The 21,942-nt window shown below is 37.6% G+C and overlaps 1 protein-coding gene across 1 annotated transcript in view; it reads right to left on the reverse strand.

Moving 5' to 3' along the window:
* Positions 1 to 1,157: 1,157 nt before the first annotated feature.
* Positions 1,158 to 21,942, reverse strand: part of smyd5 (SMYD family member 5) — a 97,496-nt gene continuing 76,711 nt past the window's right edge. Inside the window, exon 13 of the mRNA XM_051928483.1 lies at positions 1,158 to 1,702. Within this exon, the coding sequence (XP_051784443.1) occupies positions 1,579 to 1,702 (124 nt within the window). The 3' untranslated portion in view covers positions 1,158 to 1,578. The remainder of the gene's footprint in view (positions 1,703 to 21,942) is intronic.

A 21,942-nucleotide genomic window follows, 5' to 3' on the forward strand; every position in this document is an offset into this window, starting at 1 on the left:
AACCGCAGCATTTCATATTGGCAAACTTAGAATGATTTCATAGCACCTTTTTTGCTGTAAAGCTTTGCTTTTGCATTTAAATGTTAAAAAGAGTTTATTATAAAATACATTGCTCAATGAAGGCAGATACCCTACACTTTTTAATAAGTAAAAGAGCCAAGCAAAATTACACCTTTTATTGGCTAACTAAAAAGATTACAATATGCAAGCAAAGGGGCCTGAGTTGCCTCGAAAGCTTGCATATTGTAATCTTTTTAGTTAGCCAATAAAAGGTGTCATTTTGCTTTGCTTTTCTCTACATTCCTAATGGCTAACACGGTACAACTCCTCAATGCTACAAATAAGTAAAAGAAAAAATCTACAAGATCCTGGATTAAACAAAATAGATCCAACACATACTGTACATTAATTCTATATCTGTATGAGTAAAAAAGAGGAGATCGTTCCTCCCCCACACTATGCGACTCTTCAGTTCCATGGGGGAACGTTAACATTAATCCCAGCCAACACAGGGCACAAGGCAGGAACCAGTCTTGGGCAGAGTGCTAACCCACTGCAGACATTAACATTATTCAAAGTTATTGTCTGTCTGTATACCTGCATTGTTATCACTCTTTAATTTAATATTTTCTTTATCAGTATGCTGCTGCTGGAGTATGTGAATTTCCCCTTGGGATTAATAAAGTATCTATCTATCTATCTATCTATCTATCTATCTATCTATCTATCTATCTATCTATCTATCTATCTATCTATCTATCTATCTGTCTATCTATCTATCTATCGAAAACCTTTTTCTTTATGCTTCACTGACTTGTGCAGGAGTGAGTGATTATAACCCCATTATCTGACTTACATCTCATAATAAATTGGGATCACTGATTGTATTTTGTCTAAACACAATATTTTTACCACACCTTAAACTTATAAAGAAGTTTAGGGATAATACCAAGCTAAGCAAAGAAAAAGAACTTTGGTGTCAATAAAGGTAGAGATGTGGACACATTTGTTGGTCCCCTTCCAGCTCATTGAAAAAGTGCTGTATACCACCTGTAAAGTGATAAAATGAAAAGCGATTGTCCCATGTATACTTGCATTTCTTTGATATTTCAGTAAGTAAAGAAAAGCAAGTGTGAAAAGAGATCAATCGGTGCTTATTCTACAAAGATATTCCAAAATGGCCAGGACACATTTGTTGGTACCCAGAGAAAAGATCATAAATAATTGGATTAAAATGATTTTTCAAACTAGTTATTTTCTTTAATTAGTATCACACATCTCCAATACTATAATGGGTGAAAAGTAGTCACACTGCTGTTTGATATCCTCATGTATCCCACACTGAACATGGACCACAAAAAGCAAAGGAGAAAGCTGTCTGAGGAGATCAGAGAGAAAATTATAGATAAGCAGGTTAAACACAAAGGCTAGGAGACCATCTCCAAGCAGTTTGATGCCCCTGTGACAACAATTGCAAATATTATTAAGAAGTTTAAGGTCCATGGGATTGTACCCCACTTACCTGGATGTGGCTTCAAGAGGAAAATCAACCTCAGCATTGGCAGAAGGATAGTGAGATTAGTAGACAAAAAAAGGGCAACTTCCAAAGAGATACAAGCTGAACTCCAAGGTCAATGTCCATGTATCTGATCTATTTTTGAGTGACAGTGGACTCAATGGAAGAAGACCCAAGAGGACTCCACTGATGAAAGAAAGACATAAAAAGCCAGACTGGAATTTGTTAAATGCATACTGACAAGTCACAATGCTTCTGAGAGAATGTCCTTTGGACAGATGACACAAAACTACAGCTTTTTGGCAAGTCACGTCAGCTCTATGTCCACAGATGAAAAAATGTGTATTTCAAAGAAAAGAACACCATATCTACTGTGAAACATGAAGAGAGCTTAGTTATGTGTTGGCGGTGCTTTGCTGTGTCAGGCATGGGGTGCCTTGAGTCTGTGCAGAAAACAATGAAATCTCAAGACTATCAAAACATTCTGGAGCATAATGTCCTGCCCAGTGTCAGAAAGCTCTGTTTCATTCACCGGTCATCGATCCTCCAATAGGATAATCACCCGAAACACACACCTTAAAGCATCCAAGAATGGCTAAGAAGAAATCACTGGATTATTCTGAAAGGCCCTGTATGAGCCCTGATTTGAATCTTATTAAACATCTATGGAAAGAACTGAAACATGCAGTCTGGAGGAGGCCCCCCTCAAACCTGATACAGCTGGAGCAGTTTGCTCAGGACAGCTGACAGGTGCAGAAGTCTCACTGAAAGCTCCAGGAATCACTTGTTTGCAGTGATTGCCTCTAAAGGTTGTGCAACAAAATATTAGGTTATGGGGTTCCATCATTTTTGTCCATGCCATTTTTATTTGTGTTATTATTTTAAATATTCTCTTGAATCAAATCTCTAAGGCAAGTCTGACTTTTGTTGAATATGAAATAAACAATGATGGATGCCAACTTCTTGTGTCAGTTTCAAGTTATTTCGGAGACAATTATGGTTCTCTTTTATTTGTGGAGGGGTACCAACAAATTTGATCAAGTTTGTACTGTAAGTAGAATGAAGTAGTACACTGTGATCTATTGACAGAGAAACAGCACCACATTGGCTGTCACGGTGGTATGATGGTTAGCACACTTATCTTTTAACTAAGGAAATGTGGAACAATTCCCACGCATTACATTTTCCTTAGTTTTTCTGTAAGGGCCCCAAGCTACCCCAGGTAGGCACACAATGTCTCTGGAGTTATTTATTCCACAGTCTTTCCAGATGTCCCATAACTCCCAGAGAAGTCATGTATTTTTTGCCACATCTAAGCTCTTCTCCTGCACTCTCTTTACTGCCCATGCTTCACTGCTGGTGTTACCACTGTCTTAAAAACCTTACCTTTAATCTCAATGTTAATTCTTCAATTACAAAATCTTTTGATATCTTTTTCCAATTGTTCCTTCCACACTGCACTCTATGGGTTACCTATGCATCTAATTTCCAGCTAGGGCTACCATTAATCCTAGATATTTAAATGCACCAATTCTTTTTAATGATGACCATTATTAAACATCATCAGTTCTGTCTTCTTCCTACTTATCTTCAATCCTCTCTTTTCCAAAGCCCTTCACCATACTTCAACTTCCTCTCCACTTCCTTCTTTCTGGTGCTAAACAACAACATCATCTGCAAAACGCAAGTACCAGGGGAATTGGTCTTTTATCTCATGACTCAACACATCCATATCCAGATCAAAGAGGTCAGGACTTAAAGAAGATCCCTGGTGGCAGACCTACAGTAACTGGGATCATGTCTGTTACCCCACCCATTCAATGAGTGAATTCTGAAAAATGAATGGATGAAATGAATGTAGAAATACCGTATGAAAAAAAGTATATTTCCAAATATGTGAGGCACCAATGGGCACAAAGAAGGTGTCTGCATTAAACAGTACACCAATTAGCCTGTATATTTTATTGAAGAAAAAAAAGTGGTATCTTCAAAGTTCTGCATGTATTCGTCTTTTCAGTTTTTCTGTGTAGAAATTTATAATCATCTCCACCCAAATTCAGTTCCTCTCTACAAGTAACAGTTACAGTTCCTGCAGCCTGAATTAGACACTTCGACTTCTGTTTTCCCAAAACACCTGCAGAACAATGTGGGGAACTCCCAGGTGAACCCAGGCCATCAGAAAAAACTTAAACTCACCAATGTTTTATGGTTCCTCTTGTGGTGGCCAAGTGCTGTACAACTCCTGCAAAAGGTGACAAGGAGACATTCACTCTTCATGACCAAACCTTAAACCAAAAAAACTGTCTCCCTTCGACCTGGAGAAACAGCAGCTCTACTTCAAAGTCCTCCTGGACTGTTGACTTCCTCACACAAGGATTTATTGTGTGTCTTTTTACAGTGATAACAGTTCCTAGGCACTTAATACATTGCAGAGTTCAGATATGTAAGTCACTCACTCATGGTCCCACAATGATATAATGGAGAGGATTCAACTAATAATCCTAAACTTTAACATTTAGTATCTTAACCACTAGGCCACACCATGCTTTCTGAAATCCATGATTTTGGTTAACCCTCAAATTGAGAGAGATCCCATTTCACTCTAACTGTCTTGCATGACATCTGTAGTTAATAGGTGTTTTAGCATAAAATGTGAAAGTATGTAATGTCGTTATCATGTCAGTCTATCTGCATGACACAACTCAGCTCCCAGTAAACAAATTTTTTGAAATTTGGTTATACGTATTGTTTAAAGAAATGTGTTGAGAAAGTTTACACTCAGATAGAACATGCCAAACAGATTTTTCTTTAATTTGACAAACATCCATTTAATAGATGAACTCAGCCACAGGGTACTGAAAACATGCGCCAGCCATCTCTGCCTGTGTAGTTTTGGTGTCAAAGAAAGGACATTCCAGTGATTCCAAGGACTTCAGGCCACTTGCTCTTACTTCATACAACATGATGTTGAGAGGCTGGTCCTACAACAGCCAAGACCCCTTGTTTCAAAACATCTGAATCTTCTGCAGTTTACCTATCAGACCCGTACAGGTGAGGAGGCTGCTCAAATCTACATGCTCCACAGAGCCTACTCCCACTTGGACAAACCCAGTACCAGAATCAAGGTAATATCCTTTGATTACTTCGGTGCCTTTAACACCATTCTACATCATCAACTGGGTAAAAAGCTCAAGGTTTTGCATTTTGATGCTTCCACAGTCTTCTGGATCATGGACTACCTGACCATCAGACAGCAGTGTGTGTGGCTGTGTCAGAAATGGAGGTGTATAATATTGGAGCACCCCTGGGAACTGTCCTGTCTCCCTTCCTGTTCACCCTCTAAACAACAGACTTCCAGCACAATATCAGCACTTGCCAACAACGAAAAATATTCAGATAAATCTTCCATCTCAGGCTGCATTAGTAATGGTGACGAGTCAGAGTACAGAAAGATCGTGTAGAAGTTTGTTGTGTGGTGCATGGACAACAAATGCTAATCAACATCAGCAAGTCAAAAAAGTGGTGGTGGACCTCTGCCATGACAAGCAGCCTCTGAAACCTGTCACTATTCAGGGGGAGGACGTGGAATTGGTGCAAAGTTACAAGTACCTGAGGGTTTTCCATACAAACAACAAATTGGACTGGTCTGACAACACAGTGGTGCTGTACATGAAGGGCCAGAGCAGACTGTACTTCCTAAAGAGACTCAGAACTTTCGATGAGCAGCAACCTGCTGGAAATGTTATACCAGTTCATAGTAGTCAGTGTGGTGTACTACGCTGCAGTCTCCTGAGGAAGCAACTTGAGTTTAAAAGAAGCACAATGCCTGAGCGAACCCTGGACACACTGGAAACTGTGGTGGAAAAGAGGATGGTTGAAAAACTGGATGCCATCATTAAAACTCCCCTCCATTCCCTCCAGGAGGTGCTCTCTTTGAGCAATGTTATCCACAGGCTCATTCTACCACAGTCTTCTAAGAAGGACTTCTGGGGGTCTTTTCTGCCCATTGCTATTAGGCAATTCAGTGTTTCCTCCCAATGTACTGTTTAAGTTCATTTTGAAATATCTGCAGATTATACATATATTTATTTGTATTTATTTATGTACTGATTTATTGATTGCCTGTATTATTTGTCCTGTGAGTCTGTATCCTTGTTTTTCGTTTTTACTGCTGTATGCATCTCGAATTTCAAAGTGGGATTATTAAAGTTTATTTACAGTGCATCCGGAAAGTATTCATAGCACATCACTTTTTCCACATTTTGTTATGTTACAGCTTTATTCCAAAATGGATTAAATTCATTTTTTTCCTCAGAATTCTACACACAACACCCCATAATGACAACGTGAAAAAAGTTTACTTGAGATTTTTGCAAATTTATTAAAAATAAAAAATTTGAGAAAGCACATGTACATAAGTATTCACAGCCTTTGCCATGAAGCTCGAAATTGAGCTCAGGTGCATCGTGTTTCCCCTGATCATCCTTGAGATGTTTCTGGAGCTTAATTGGAGTCCACCTGTGGTAAATTCAGTTGATTGGACATGATTTGGAAAGGCACACACCTGTCTATATAAGGGCCCACAGTTGACAGTTCATGTCAGAGCACAAACCAAGCATGAAGTTCTGCTCCATTGACAGATTGAGGAGATCGTTCGTCCCCCAAACTATGCGACTCTTTAATTCCACCCGGGGGGGTAAACGTTAACATTTAACATTATACATAGTTATTGTCTGTTTTTCACCTGCATTATTATCATTCTTTAATTTAATATTATTTATTGTATCAGTATGCTGCTGCTGAAGAATGTGAATTTCCCACTGGGATTAATAAAGTATCTATCTATCTATCTGAAGTCAAAGGAATTGTCTGTAGACCTCCGAGACAGGATTGTCTCGAGGCAAAAATCTGGGGAAGGTTACAGAAAAATTTCTGCTGCTTTGAAGGTCCCAATGAGCACAGTGGCCTCCATCATCCGTAAGTGGAAGAAGTTCGAAACCACCAGGACTCTTCCTAGAGCTGGCCAGCCATCTAAACTGAGCGATCGGGGGAGAAGGGCCTTAGTCATGGAGGTGACCAAGAACCCGATGGTCACTCTGTCAGAGCTCCAGAGGTCCTCTGTGGAGAGAGGAGAACCTTCCAGAAGGACAACCATCTCCGCAGCAATACACCAATCAGGCCTGTATGGTAGGGTGGCCAGACGGAAGCCAGTCCTTAGTAAAAGGCACATGGCAGCCCGCCTGGAGTTTGCCAAAAGGCACCTGAAGGACTCTCAGACCATGAGAAAGAAAATTCTCTGGTCTGATGAGACAAAGATTGAACTCTTTGGCATGAATGCCAGGTGTCACGTTTGGAGGAAACCTGGCACCATCCCTACAGTGAAGCATGGTGGTGGCAGCATCATGCTGTGGGAATATTTTTCAGCGGCAGGAACTGGGAAACTAGTCAGGATAAAGGGAAAGATGACTGCAGCAATGTACAGAGACATCCTGGATGAAAACCTGCTCCAGAGCGCTCTTGACCTCAGACTGGGGCAACGGTTCATCTTTCAGGAGGACAACAACCCTAAGCACAGAGCCAAGATATCAAAGGAGTGGCTTCAGGACAACTCTGTTAATGTCCTTGAGTGGCCCAGCCAGAGCCCAGACTTGAATCTGATTGAACATCTCTGGAGAGATCTTAAAATGGCTGTGCACCGACGCTTCCCATCCAACCTGATGGAGCTTGAGAGGTGCTGCAAAGAGGAATGGGCAAAACTGGCCAAGGATAGGTGTGCCAAGCTTGTGACATCATATTCAAAAAGACTTGAGGCTGTAATTGCTGCCAAAGGTGCATCGACAAAGTATTGAGCAAAGGCTGTGAATACTTTTATGTGATTTCTCAGTTTTTTTATTTTTAATAAATTTGCAAAAACCTCAAGTAAACTTTTTTCACGTTGTCATTATGGGGTGTTGTGTGCAGAATTCTGAGGAAAAAAATGAATTTAATCAATTTTGGAATAAGGCTGTAACATAACAAAATGTGGAAAAAGTGATGCTCTGTGAATACTTTCCGGATGCACTTTAATCTAACCTAATTTATAAACAGTGGAGATTTTTCAAACACATCTATCTTAAAGCAGGTAAACATTCTGTGCAACCTTAATTATTGATTAATTTACATTAAATGAGTATATTTCAAATTGCATATTTCCTCTTTTGACATGTCTGGTAGCCAATCCTGATGACAAAAAGGTGGCCAATACCAGTGATTCAGTTGTCAGCAGAGTCATGGTAGTACAGTAGGTGGGAAGTCTTCATATCGTGGGCTGCTGCGTAAATGTGTGGATTTCAGCACTGATTTAAATTATGTAGCAGGTCATTTTTTCAAATTACTATTAACTATACAGTTAGGTCCATAAATATTTGGACAGAGACAACTTTTTTCTAATTTTGGTTCTGTACATTACCACAATGAATTTTAAATGAAACAACTCAGATGCAGTTGAAATGAAGACTTTCAGCTTTAATTCAGTGGGGTGAACAAAATGATTGCGTAAAAATGTGAGGCAACTAAAGCATTTTTTTTAACAAAATCCCTTCATTTCAGGGGCTCAAAAGTAATTGGACAATTAACTCAAAGGCTATTTCATGGGCAGGTGTGGGCAAGTCCGTCGTTATGTCATTATCAATTAAGCAGATAAAAAGCCTGGAGTTGATTTGAGGTGTGGTGCTTGCATGTGAAAGATTTTGCTGTTAACAGACAACATGCGGCCAAAGGAGCTCTCCATGCAGGTGAAAGAAGCCATCCTTAAGCTGCGAAAACAGAAAAAAACCATCTGAGAATTTGCTACAATATTACGAGTGGCAAAATCTACAGTTTGGTACATCCTGAGAAAGAAAGCAAGCACTGGTGAACTCAGCAACGCAAAAAGACCTGGACGTCCACGGAAGACAACAGTGGTGGATGATCGCAGAATCATTTCCATGATGAAGAGAAACCCCTTCACAACAGCCAACCAAGTGAACAACACTCTCCAGGAGGTAGGCGTATCGATATCCAAGTCTACCATAAAGAGAAGACTGCATGAAAGTAAATACAGAGGGTGCACTGCAAGGTGCAAGCCACTCATAAGCCTCAAGAATAGAAAGGCTAGATTGGACTTTGCTAAAGAACATCTAAAAAAGCCAGCACAGTTCTGGAAAAACATTCTTTGGACAGATGAAACCAAGATCATCCTCTGCCAGAATGATGGCAAGAAAAAAGTATGGAGAAGGCGTGGAACAGCTCATTATCCAAAGCATACCACATCATCTGTAAAACATGGTGGAGGCAGTGTGATGGCTTGGGCGTGCATGGCTGCCAGTGGCACTGGGACACTAGTGTTTATTGATGATGTGACACAGGACAGAAGCAGCCGAATGAATTCTGAGGTGTTCAGAGACATACTGTCTGCTCAAATCCAGCTAAATGCAGCCAAATTGATTGGGCGGTGTTTCATGATACAGATGGACAATGACCCAAAACATACAGCCAAAGCAACCCTGGAGTTTATTAAAGCAAAGAAGTGGAAAATTCTTGAATGGCCAAGTCAGTCACCTGATCTTAACCCAATTGAGCATGCATTTCACTTGTTGAAGACTAAACTTCAGACAGAAAGGCCCACAAACAAACAGCAACTGAAAGCCGCTGCAGTAAAAGCCTGGCAGAGCATTAAAAAGGAGGAAACCCAGCATCTGGTGATGTCCATGAGTTCAAGACTTCAGGCTGTCATTGCCAGCAAAGGGTTTTCAACCAAGTATTAGAAATGAACATTTTATTTCCAGTTATTTAATTTGTCCAATTACTTTTGAGACCCTGAAATGAAGGGATTGTGTTAATAAAATGAGTGACGGAGTGGTGGCTCTGAGGATAGGGATCTGCACCGGCAATCAGAAGGTTGCCGGTTTGAATCCCATAAATGCCAAAAGGGACTCTGCTCTGTTGGGCCCTTGAGCAAGGCCCTTAACCTGCAACTGCTGAGCGCTTTGAGTAGTGAGAAAAGTGCTATATAAATGCAAAGAATTATTATTAATTATTATTAAAATGCTTTAGTTGCCTCACATTTTTATGCAATCGTTTTGCTCACCCCACTGAATTAAAGGTGAAAGTCTGCACTTCAACTGCATCTGAGTTGTTTCATTTAAAATTCATTGTGGTAATGTACAGAACCAAAATTAGAAAAAAGTTGTCTCTGTCCAAATATTTATGGACCTAACTGTAGGTCTTCCACAACCAACAACTAACACTGGAGGCCTCATGTATAAACGGTGGATACGCACAAAAATGTTGAGAGCTATAAATGCACTGAATCAGTCCATCAAGTGCTCCCAGTAGAAGTTTGTATTTAATAATTATAATGACCTCACTGTAAACTTGCACTACAGTTTTAATATTGCAGAACCTGGGCCACTTTATGAAACATTTGCACTATATGTATTTGTATATTGTACTTATGCTTTCATATTGTGCATTTTTCCATTGTTTTTTTATCGTATTATTATTGTTATTTTATCATTTTATAGGAAAATAAGTTTATGGAGGATTTGCATATTGAATCTCATTGTACCATGCAATAACAATAAAGGAATTCAATTGAATTGAATAGAAGAGAGTGCATATTTACAGATGGTAACGACTGCCTTCTAAGTCGATTTCCATTCCCAAGCGCTATCTTTTTGGAGCACTTGATATAATTTTTAAGAAGAAATGCATTAAAGTATGTATATTACATTATACAGATACATTTTTAACTTCATTTAAATAATGTTTACTGTTAATAAATAAACATGTAGGCATGGTGGCACAGCAGTAGCAATGAGATAGCACCCTGGCCAGGGATTGTTCCTGCCTTGCGCTGTATGCTTGCTGTGACTGGTGCGACTCTGGATGGATAAATGGATGGAATAATTAAACATGTACTACAAAGATATTTGAATGTTCCTTAAAAGTTTTGAGGAATCGGCGTTCTAAGCTTACAGATGGCTTGACATTCATTAAACAGCTTATTGTGTGGCGATTGGTTACATGTAGAAAAAAAAGGAATGACAGGAATTGGGGGTTGGTACATTTGAAAGAGACAGTACTGCTGCATTAAATTATTTCATCAAGGGTCAGGCAAGCCACAGCAACCATCTTGTGGGAGCCAGGAATGATTTCTGGACGGGGCACCAGCTCATCACTACCACTGCGCCACCGTGGTCCCATGTTTAATACATGCTTTAATTCATCATAAAAATGATATCAAATATACATTAGTATTTAAATTGTTCAGAGAGCTGTAATATCATGAATGTAATGGATTCTGTGTCCTGTTGGCATAAAAGAAAGCCTGTTTAAGAAGCACATAGTGATTCACACATATAGAGTACATAGAAAAACACACAGAATATGAAGCATTTAATGTGCTACTTTAGTTACGATGGGATCTGAGAAACTCTAGTAAATTAAACATTGATTTTAAGATTAAGTTTACGACATTCTACTTTAATGACAAAATAAACTACGAGATTAAAGTGAACATTTCGACCTTTTCATCACTGTGTCCCTATTTTTTTTTTCTTTTGTCTGTACCCTAATACACTTCCTTATGACACTCAGATGGTGGGCCATGACTCGCCTTTTCACTGAGACTTTGATATCTGACCACTACTTTTTTATTTCGGGCACTGTGCGACTTTCTAATCTTGAATTTTCGAGTGTCTCCACTCTGTATCACTCGATCAACTTCTGTTTGTTGTTTATACCACTGACTAAATCAACAAATAGTACATTTTTCCTTGTTTAAACTTTGTATTTGTTGAAATTGTTCTTTTTTCCTCGTGTTTTTGCCATTGCCTTTTCACAGAACGCTGAAGTTATGTGGCTATTTATATTGATTTACATATTCAAAGAGGCATAATTGTGGGAGGAGTTGTGGTGGGGCAGCAGGTGTGTGCACGTGCATTACATTTCACGCTGACCAGGATTTATGTAGCTGAAGAACATGGAAGTTGGCGTATGCACAGATTTATGCATCTGGACTTTTTTGTCCGTATGCCATGTTTTAGTGTGAATTCTACACACGGCATTATACATGAGACCCCAGGACATCAGAAGATACCATTTTGACATCATCTGAAATGGAGTCTGGTGTCTATGAATGCTCTTTTAGCCACCACAATTTCTTAATATCATAATGCTGCAAAAACTGCGTATTTAGTAGACTATTAATAAATGTAGTTAAATTCTATTATGACTGTTATCTTTAATGACTCATCAAATCAACAAGCTGATTAAAAAGGCAAGATCACTTATGGGACGCTGTTTGGACATGCTGGGGGTAGTAGTGGAGGAAAGAATGAATTCAAATCTCATTGCCATTATAAACAATGCTGTACATACCCCCTAACACACACTAGCATTGAGAACTTTCAGCCAACAAATCATTCGAAAGAAGTGTGTCAAGAAGTGCTACTCTGGATCCTTCAGACCTGCAGCAATACACCTTTATAATGCCTGATTGTAACTTCTCTACTTATCTCACCAAAGTCAGATGTTTTCATGTTTTTGTAAATCATTGTGTGCACTTGATGGGGTTGTTGTAATACTTATTAAGGTTATGTAAAAAGCTAACATTTGTTGGTTGGATGGATGGATGGAGAAAACTGCCTCAGAAAGAAATACAAAGAGTCTATGGATGAGCAGCCAGAATATAGTTTATTGTAAAGCATATAAAACCACTGCAAACCAAAGCCATCTCAGTTCAGAGAAGCGAGTTGTTTGCTTTGGGCTTGCCTTATATTTATTACAATTCTTATCACAAACCATCCCCGCTTCACACTTTTTCTCAACACCTGCTTTACACGGTTTTTCATGAGAATTACCTCACTACATACCATTTCTCATAACAATCACCCAGTTTTGTAGACTTCATCATACCAATCTCCTTCCCAATCTACACTTTCTCATAACAGTCACTTTCACTTGAAGGACATACTTTCCATCTGGCGGTATCACCCAACCACCACTCCCTTAATTCTCACATTCCTAATCCTAGGCTGTCAAAAGTTGGTGGGTTTTTAGTTAATTAATCAATTCTCACCATTAACCTGGAATAAGGAAGACCTCCATGTGAAAACTGGACTGCTCAAATAATAATTACTTGTTGCACCAGCATCCCTTAAGGCTAAAAAATCACAGGCAGCTGTACTGGTAAGCGTACAGCTTCACTAATAAGTGCTAAGCTATGGCCAGCCTTGAGCAGACAAGCTTAGTGGTTCCTGACCCTTTGGAAGAAAGAAAAAAATACAAGTCTGTAACAATTAATACTAGTTAGCTTTAAGCTATGTATAGGTTAATACATTTTCCTGTAACTTGATTTATATTGATTCATGAGGAAACATTGACATATAGACTTAAGTGCAGCTGTGCTATTAGACAGTGGTGTGCATCCTAACAATATCTTTGACTTGCCAACTCAGAGGCCGAGCTGCTAGGAATGGAAGCAGGCGGCCTTGAAATCACAGGCTTCCGCTTAAGAGAGGGGAAAACACTAGCCTTCAATAATCCATTCTTAAACTCTTATATAGTTCAAGCTAGCTAACACAATGTGTTTTTCTTTACCTTGATCACCTAAGGTATTCAGCCCCAACATGTAGATTTAAATGCTATTTAAAATGTTTATATGTGCAAATACAAAAACTTGCTTAGTTTTCTTAAAATTAAACACCTGTGTTTGTTGTGAATGTCAGTTAAATTTTTCCTTTGACAGCAGGGCATGAGTGCCTGACTTCCTGCTATCACATCAAGCAAAATATTGCAGTTTGTTTTCTCATTAACAAAAATGGAAAATAACTGTCAATGCATCTGATTTTTCTTTTACCTTTTTAACGGGTTTTTGTGAATGAGACCACTGAGGTGAGACACATGAGAGTTGGTAGAAATTACCAGAAGAATAACATATTCTTCTGTTCCCTTTCAGTTCTGAAAGTCGATGACCAAGATGAATAACAATGACCTCAAACTAACTCAGCTTACAGGCCAGTCCCCATTAAACATTCTCTAGGTCACTTCCCCAATGTCCTTCAATCAGATGGCAATGTCTCCCCCATGAACCACTTTGGAATGTGCAAAACTCATTGCTTTTAGTTAGCAAGGTCGGTGAGGGGGTGATCTGAAAATGTTGAACCTGACCTATTAACAGAAGCACCAGCAAAACCAAACAAGATTTACTTTTCAGTGTAAACCATGTGAACACTAATACACCACCTAAAGCATTCATAAGTTTAAAAGTTCATTCATTTTTTTTCAAATCTAACTTTATTTTCTGCTGCTCTAATTTACTTACATGGAAAACTAACCCATAATCAATTTCTATTAGATCTTCAATCAAATACACCATCACTTTTAAATCCTGAATTATGATTCACTTCAAAATAACATCACCTTCTGTTCATGACATCGAAGACTAAGCAGACCTTTGATCATTTTCACAAAATTCTGCAGCACATCTATTGAGTATAGCATTTGAATTTAAATGAAACTGGCACATGTTGATTAGAGAAGAATGAATAACTGAAGGAATATTGTTCTCTACCATTAGACATTTAATGACAGCATCATACTTGATTTTGCAGTTTTCAGGTGGACATGGTTCTGAAATAACAAACAAAAAAACTATAAACCAAAAAAGTCATAAACCTGTTACTGTCTAGTCCAGACTCAAAATCTTTTGATCTTGCCTCATATAATAGATAGGAATTAAGTTTTTCAAGACACCAGTATTTATTTTTTTTGTGTTTACATTTACCATTTCAAAAGTCTTTTTAAAGTTGTTGTTTTCAGCTGACTCCTCCAGCACATACTTTCACACTGATTTATAGTTGTGTGTTTTTGTTGGCATACCTTAAAATTGATTCAGATTTATGTAGCAATTGAAAAAAGAGGGGAGTTTAACTACTCAGATTATTAGACATTTGGGGCTTTTTCTTTACCATAGTGAGGATTCTTCTGTTATCAACAATGGAGCTCTGCCTTGACCTACCAGCCTGTTTGCAATTACTGGGCTCCCCAGTGAATTTTTTCTTCTTAATGATATTCTAGACAGTTGATTTAGGTAATCCTAATGTTTTATCAATGTCTCTAATGGTTTTACTCTTGTTGTTCAGTCTCATAATTTCTTCTTTGACTTTCATTGGCAAAGCCCTTGTCCTCATGTTAAAGAACAGCAATTACAGGCTCCAAATGTAATGTGTAGGTGGAATTTGCACTAATGGAGCAATGAAAAAAAACCTGATTAATCATAAACACATGTGACACTAATTGTCACATGTCCTGAAATTTGGGGTGAGGGGATATGTAATAAAAAATAAAAAAAAGGGGGCTGTCACTTCTACATGGTGTGACCGAATTGCATATAAATACACTTAAATTAAAGTCTGCACTGTGCACTTTAATCACATCTGAATGGTTTAACTTGCAATTCTAAACTGTGGACCAGAGGGCTAAATAAAGGAAAAATAGTATTTGCATTAGATGTGTCTACTGCAGTTATTGTAAATTTAATGAAGATAAACAGATGTTTTAAGATTAATAAATGTACTGCTATACTATTCATTTATTGAAGTATTTTCCAGACCTGACTGCTGTCTTGATCAGGACAGACTCTATACCAAAACATTGTACAGTATTAAGTTTAAAAGGTTGATGGATAAAATACTAAGTCTGTAGACACTTCCATCTGTAACATTATATACCAAAAAAATAAAATTTTATATATAAAATACAAACATAACACTTTCAAACCCACTGATCCTGCATGACAGAAACCATCACCAGACAGGGTGCCAGTATACTGCTCAGCAGGAACCATTCATGCACATATCCATACAAGCCGTTTTGTTAATGGCAATTAAACTATGTTTGAAGAAAATGCACAGATACGTGTAGGACATTCAGACTCAATGAGGATAAAAGTCGGACATTAAATTCCAAGGATGCTGGATCCATAAAGCAGCAATGATCATCACTATCATAACATGAAAACCTTTATATTTGATGATCAATTATCAAGTGCTAATTTATTCAAAGAAATGTGTTCATTGTTCAAGTGATTCTGGTTGTGCACCCAGTACTGCTAAGACAAGGTCAGCACCATGACTATTGTGTCAGATAGCCAGGGCCATTACCCGGCTGGGGTGGCGACTGGGTGAAAGGACCTAGGGTTAGACCACATTGGGGTCATTATCTTCCTCAAGACACTAGAGGGCAGCCGCCCTGGGTTGCTACAGCACCACAGATCCATGCAGGGCATGTCGGAAGTTGTAGTTTGTAGCAGCCCTGTTGGGTGCCGCAGGTGGAGTTGAGTCCTTAGTGGAACCACTTGCACCACTCCCAGCAGTGCAGCCGGAAGGTTGTCAAGAAACACCTGAAGCACTTCCAGATGTACTATAAAAGGAACTACTTCACCAATAGTCAAGGAGTCAGAGTCGAGAGGAGGTGGACAAAGCTTGCAAGGAGGAGTGGAGGCGTCAGAGAAAGAGAGAATAAGAGACAAGGAAGAAAGAAAGGACTGTGTAATTGTGCTATTTGATGCTTTATACTGTGCTATGAAGTCTTAACACCCCCTAGTTGTCCACACAATGTATTAGAACATATAAACTAGTTTGTCATGAATTTTCAAAACCAATTTCCTCCCTTTGCTGTGAGCCCCCACCCACCCACTTAACAAACTACGACCTATATTGAACATTCATATGCATATTCATGAAGATCCTATTTGTGTTATGTAATGCTAACAAGGAATAGGAAAATTATTGTCTGGATTCTTCAACTATCTGAATGATCTCTTCTGTTTCACCCTGCAATTGTCCAGCTCGACAGCACATACAAATGTTCAATAGTTTTCATCATCAGTTATGGCTAAAGACTTTACTTCCATATTTTTTTAATTTGATGAGCAAAATGAATAAAACTTTAAACTTTATTGTTATTAATTTTAGGCAAAATATGCACCAAAATAAAATTACAGCTGATATTAACTGCCAGTATGTTTACAGTATATGCATATGGACTAACTACATCTATGCAGAAATAATATACATAAAAACAAATGCAAATTACATGATTATTTATCGAAATGTTTAAATACTAGTAGTAGCAAAGCTTGCATTCTGCAAGTCATTTATTCTTTCTCAAAGAAAGGATAAAAAAATTATCATAATCTCTATATGTATAAAATCCAACATCTGTCCATTTTCTCAAGAGAACTACTTAACGGATTTAGATCATAATGGGTTATTTTCTATAATTTGATTGAACATTAGGGTTGATTTTGTGACTTCTCTCATTGTGCTATGTATCATAGTTCGCTTGTGGTACCGAGTTATTTGCGCAAATCCGAGAGACTTGCAGCGGGCCAAGGGGCGCCAGCCTTGGGTTGTTCTTTACCTACGCGTTGCTAGCAAACAAGAGAACTACTTAACGGATTTAGATCGGGTTTTTTACTATAATTTGCTTGAACATTCCAGTTGATTTTGCAACTTCTCTCATCACACTAACAATCATAGTTCGCCAAAAAGGAATTAAAGAAGCTGTTTCCGACACTCTTTTGAAAGTTAATAAGGAGCCGTATTCTATCACGGCATGGGAAGGACCTGTCATCTGCTCTCTGGATCCATATTTAAAGAGACTGGTATTATAATTATACATCCTTTTCATTATCTGGACATTGTATGTTTATGTCTTAATCAGAGTTATAGACGTGAGTGTGGAAGTAATTAAAGTAGGATTCGTTTTTTTTATTACCTTAAAGTAGACTGTTTAATATCATACACTTGGTTTATTGCTATTTATACTATTACATTATACCTTTTTTTTTTTATTACCTTAAAGTAGACTGTTTAACATCATACACTTGGTTTATTGCTACTTATACTATTAAAGTAGGAATTACCATGTTTATCCTAGACTACTTTTTAAAATCATTCCCAGGGTTCATTTTTTTTTATCATAGTATTTTAATTTTTAAAATTGCTGAAGATTATTTTAAGCTTAGATTTTTAATGATTATATTTTCGGCATATAGTATTAAGAATTCAGCTGCAATAGATATCTCTTTGTTTTAATTCTCTAACACGGCTGCAGGGTGGGGTTTGTTTTGTTTCGGACGTGCTCTGTCTCTTCGTATGTCAGAGGACCGGGACATCGTGAAGTGGGATCAAGCCTCATGTGGGGAGGCAAAATGGGGGGGTGGGGGGATAAAGGGGGGAGAGGAGAGCAGGCTATATCTAATCTATTCTTCTAATCCCTATAACTATAAATGTCAATGCAACAATAGGCTAAAATGCAATAACTCATGGGGAAATTTTAAACTAAGATTGAAACGATCATAGTTCGCTTGCAGGAGTGGTTTATTTGTGCTAATCCAAGACAAAGGCTGTAGGCTGAGGGGAGAGGAAAGTGTGACATCAGAAGTAGGGAGCCAGGAAGGGCCCTCCTCACTGTCCTGTTTCACTACTACACGGGCAGAGACACAGGGGATAGCTAGTAGTACATATATGAACTCAAAATACAAGTGATAGATTTATGAACAGGCGAGATGATTTTTTGGTGCCAATTTCTTAAGGGACACTGGTAATGCAATCAGTTTAAATTGCAAGTACAGATATGGAAAATTCAAAGGATATGAAAAGATGTTGCTGTGCTTCAAGACAATAAAATAGCAAAATAAATCTTAATACATTAGAAACTAACAGAACATACAATTGAATGTCTGAATTTTTAGAGAAATGTGTTACAATATTTTTTATACGAGGGAAAGTCAAGCTAAAGTAAGCAAATAGGTTTTATTAGAAAAAGGAACAAACCTTAATAAAACTGATAATGTTATTGCTCAATGTAGTCTCCACCCTTCTCAATGCACTTGTGCCATCTGCCTGAAAGTGCCAGGATACCAGCAGAATAAAAGGTTTTGTCTATATATTTGTATGCAAAACATAAATAAGATGAATGTAAGGATACAGGCACAATGGTGCCGATTTGTAGGCAGGCATGCTACCATCTGCACTGTTCCGCAACCGCTCTAAAATTAACATAGCATTTTTGCAATTAAATATAAAATATTATGGTTTCCTTTGGTTGTATCATGAATAATTAAACCTTTCTGTCAGAATGGATGTTTCTGGATTTTAGGGCCATGTGAGTGATCTATTAGTACAAATGTTTTCCTTTAGGTTTTTTGCAAATAGGCTAGAATTTTCTAAATCTTTCTTAAGTCAGTAAGTGAACTAACATGTACTGTACATCAGTAAAGTGTGCATTACAGCAACACTAGACATTGATGTACAAAATTTTAAACAAATACTGCATTGCTACTTGTTAAGTAGTACACAGGCTGATGAAACTTGTGTTTTACTTGTCTGTTAGAAAACTGAACTACCTTACTTTGATTTTTATGACATTCAGTACCTTGCAAAAGTATTCAGACTGCTGGATGTCATCACTATTGTGCTAATTTCAAAAGATATATACACATACATTTCCATTAAGTTATTTTGATACCCTAGGTGCTCTAATGGTTTACTTTTAAAATCAAAGAAAATAATTTGTCAAAAGTATATTTCTAGAAAATAAAAACTGAAAAAATGCAGTTTGCCTAAGTATTCAAAACGTTTAAGCGCCAAACTGTTCCTAAACATGACACACTTGACTTTAATTTGGACCAAACTGAATAATTACTTTCTACCTGTGAACAACTGGTGTTTCTCTAGATATAGAAATGACTGTGTAGAGGTCATTAGCCAGGCTGTGAACCCACTGCAGAAAAGAAGACTAAAAAGCATACCACAGGAGTAAGATACAAAGTGATACAAATGCATAAGTCAGGAAAAGGGCACAAAACATATCTATGTGCTTGGATGCTACAGTGAGCACTACAGGATCCATTAACAGGAAGTGGAAGGTGCAACACAACATTGAGTCACTATGCAAATAAGGCCATCCGTTAAAACTTTGCACCCAAGCTAGATGTACACGGATATGGGAAGCAACAAAGCAGTCAGCCATTACTTTGAAAGAAGTACAAAAATCAGTTGCTGAAACTGAGTATATGTGCAGTTGTCCACAATATCAAGAGCTCTCCATAACAGTGGACTATTTGGGATTGAGGAAAAATAGAAGTAATTATTCATGAATATCCATAAAAACATACATAAGAAGTTTACCACAATGCATCAGAGAGAATGAGGTAGGATCTAGGAAAATGACTGGTCAAATGGTAAGATGAAACCAAGATAGAATTTATCAGCCAAAATTCAAAAGATTGTGCTGATGCAGACCCTACACCTGAAAAAAATACAATCCTGACAGTGAAGTATGGTGGTTGTAGGATAATGCTGTGGGGATGCTTTTCATCTGAGATTGTGAATCTTTTTAAGAGTGATGGAAGATGGATGGAACTAACTAGAGGAAAATAGTGGAAGAGAACTTATTCCAGCTGGCTGAGAAACAGAGGCTTGGAAAATTTTCACCTACCTGCAAGACAACACTAGAGTGACTGAAAAACAAAAAAATAAACTCCTACAACAGCGTAATCAAACTACTAATCTCAACCCCAATAAGAATCTGTGGTACACTTTGAAAACAAACCTGAATGATCTGCAGAAACTCTACCAGGGAGAATGAGGCAAAAATCACTCCTGAACTGTTTCAAACTTACACCAAAAGACACAAGGCCATTGTTACAGCAAAAGAAGTCTGCCCTAAATAATGACATGCAGTGTTTTCCACTTTTAATTTTTTTAGAATTATACTTTTGGCAAATTACTGTATTTACTTTGACTTTAAAAATAAACTGAACAATTAGTTAGTCAGAAATAATGATTGGAAGAATATATGCATGTTTCTTCTGAAATTCAAATAATGGTGATGATTTTCAAGGGGACTGAATGCTTTTGCAAGGCACTTATGCAGAAAACTACTGATGCATGGAACAAGTTATAAAGTAGGGTAGTTGAAAGTGGCATTTTGGGCATCATCAAATCTCATACTAGTAATACTGTAGAAATGTTATGGCAGTGGAACATAATGTGCCTAATTGGGCCAAATGACCTGTTATTTTTAAGCAATGGAAGCTAACATAAATATTTGGTTAAAATATTACATACTTTTTTTTACTGTATGATTTAAATGTTATGTTAGTACAAGGTGAAGCAAGTGAACTTCTCTTCTGGGATTAATAAAGCTTTTAGAATCTGATCAAAAGCATACTAGGAATTTCTCGTTAGTATTGATGCAACAACTCAAAATACAAAAAGATAAAATATGATGCAGCATACAAGGGCAACACAAAATTTAAACAGATAAAATAGAGAAAAACTATAATAAAATACTGTATGAAAAGGGAAAAAAGTCCATGTTATTCAGGTATATTGACTGGAATCCCACACCTGGTTAGTCAGAACAATTGCACATGTTTAAGTCTTTGGAACACGTGGTGCTCTTGGTGAGTCAGATCAGGAATGATCCTTTCAGCATGCAATTTGAGAACATATTATATAATTTGCAACTATTTAATATATTCTCAACTTGTAAAAATATTAGTATTCATGTCAGGTGTCAATGATGAAATCCCACAGTGACATTATAATATTGAGGTTTTTTTATTCACAAAACATGTCTTATCAAATAAGTAGAATCAATTTTAAATTTAACAGAATATCTAAAAGTGACTACCAATAAGGTAGATCTGTTCATGGAATCAGCTATTATTAATAAATAAATGGCCAAGTATAATATTTTTGTCTCATTTGTTTAACTGATTTCTCTTTATCTACTTTTAGGACTTGAGTGAAAATCTGATAATGTTTTAGGTCATATTTATGCAGAAATATAGAAAACTCTAAAAGGTTCACAAACTTTCAAGCACAACTGTATATTCACAACATTAACAAATCTGGACAGACATGAGCTTCAGCATGACTGAAAGCACATAACATAGAATTTGCAGTCTCTCAAGTGTTAGCTCCACAAACAGACTTCAATGTTCAATGCTGGGAAAACCACTGTAGAAACATTGTTTTGCTTATAATGCCACAAAAGTGACAACATAACCACACCACCACTACTCAATTGATGTTGAAGAGAAGAATGCAGCAATTAGCCGAAGTGCTCTTTGTGCTCCTGTTACATTCTTCAGTTGCTGTAGAAGTGTCTTGAGGTTTGTAGTATAAGGTTACAAAGCAGACCAATTCCAAACTCCCAAGGTTAAACAAATCACTGTTGTGGTGCTCCAGTGCACCCCAGGTCCAGCAGAGATAAGGTGTCAAATACCATGATCATAGTAATATTATTTGTAACTTTAAGATAATGCTGTTTTGCTGTAACCAACCCATTTTTAGAAAGCTCGAGGGAAAAAGGGATCCTTCTCG

This window comes from Erpetoichthys calabaricus, chromosome 5 (genome assembly GCF_900747795.2).
Source record: "Erpetoichthys calabaricus chromosome 5, fErpCal1.3, whole genome shotgun sequence".
In the NCBI taxonomy this organism is placed as follows: domain Eukaryota; kingdom Metazoa; phylum Chordata; class Cladistia; order Polypteriformes; family Polypteridae; genus Erpetoichthys; species Erpetoichthys calabaricus.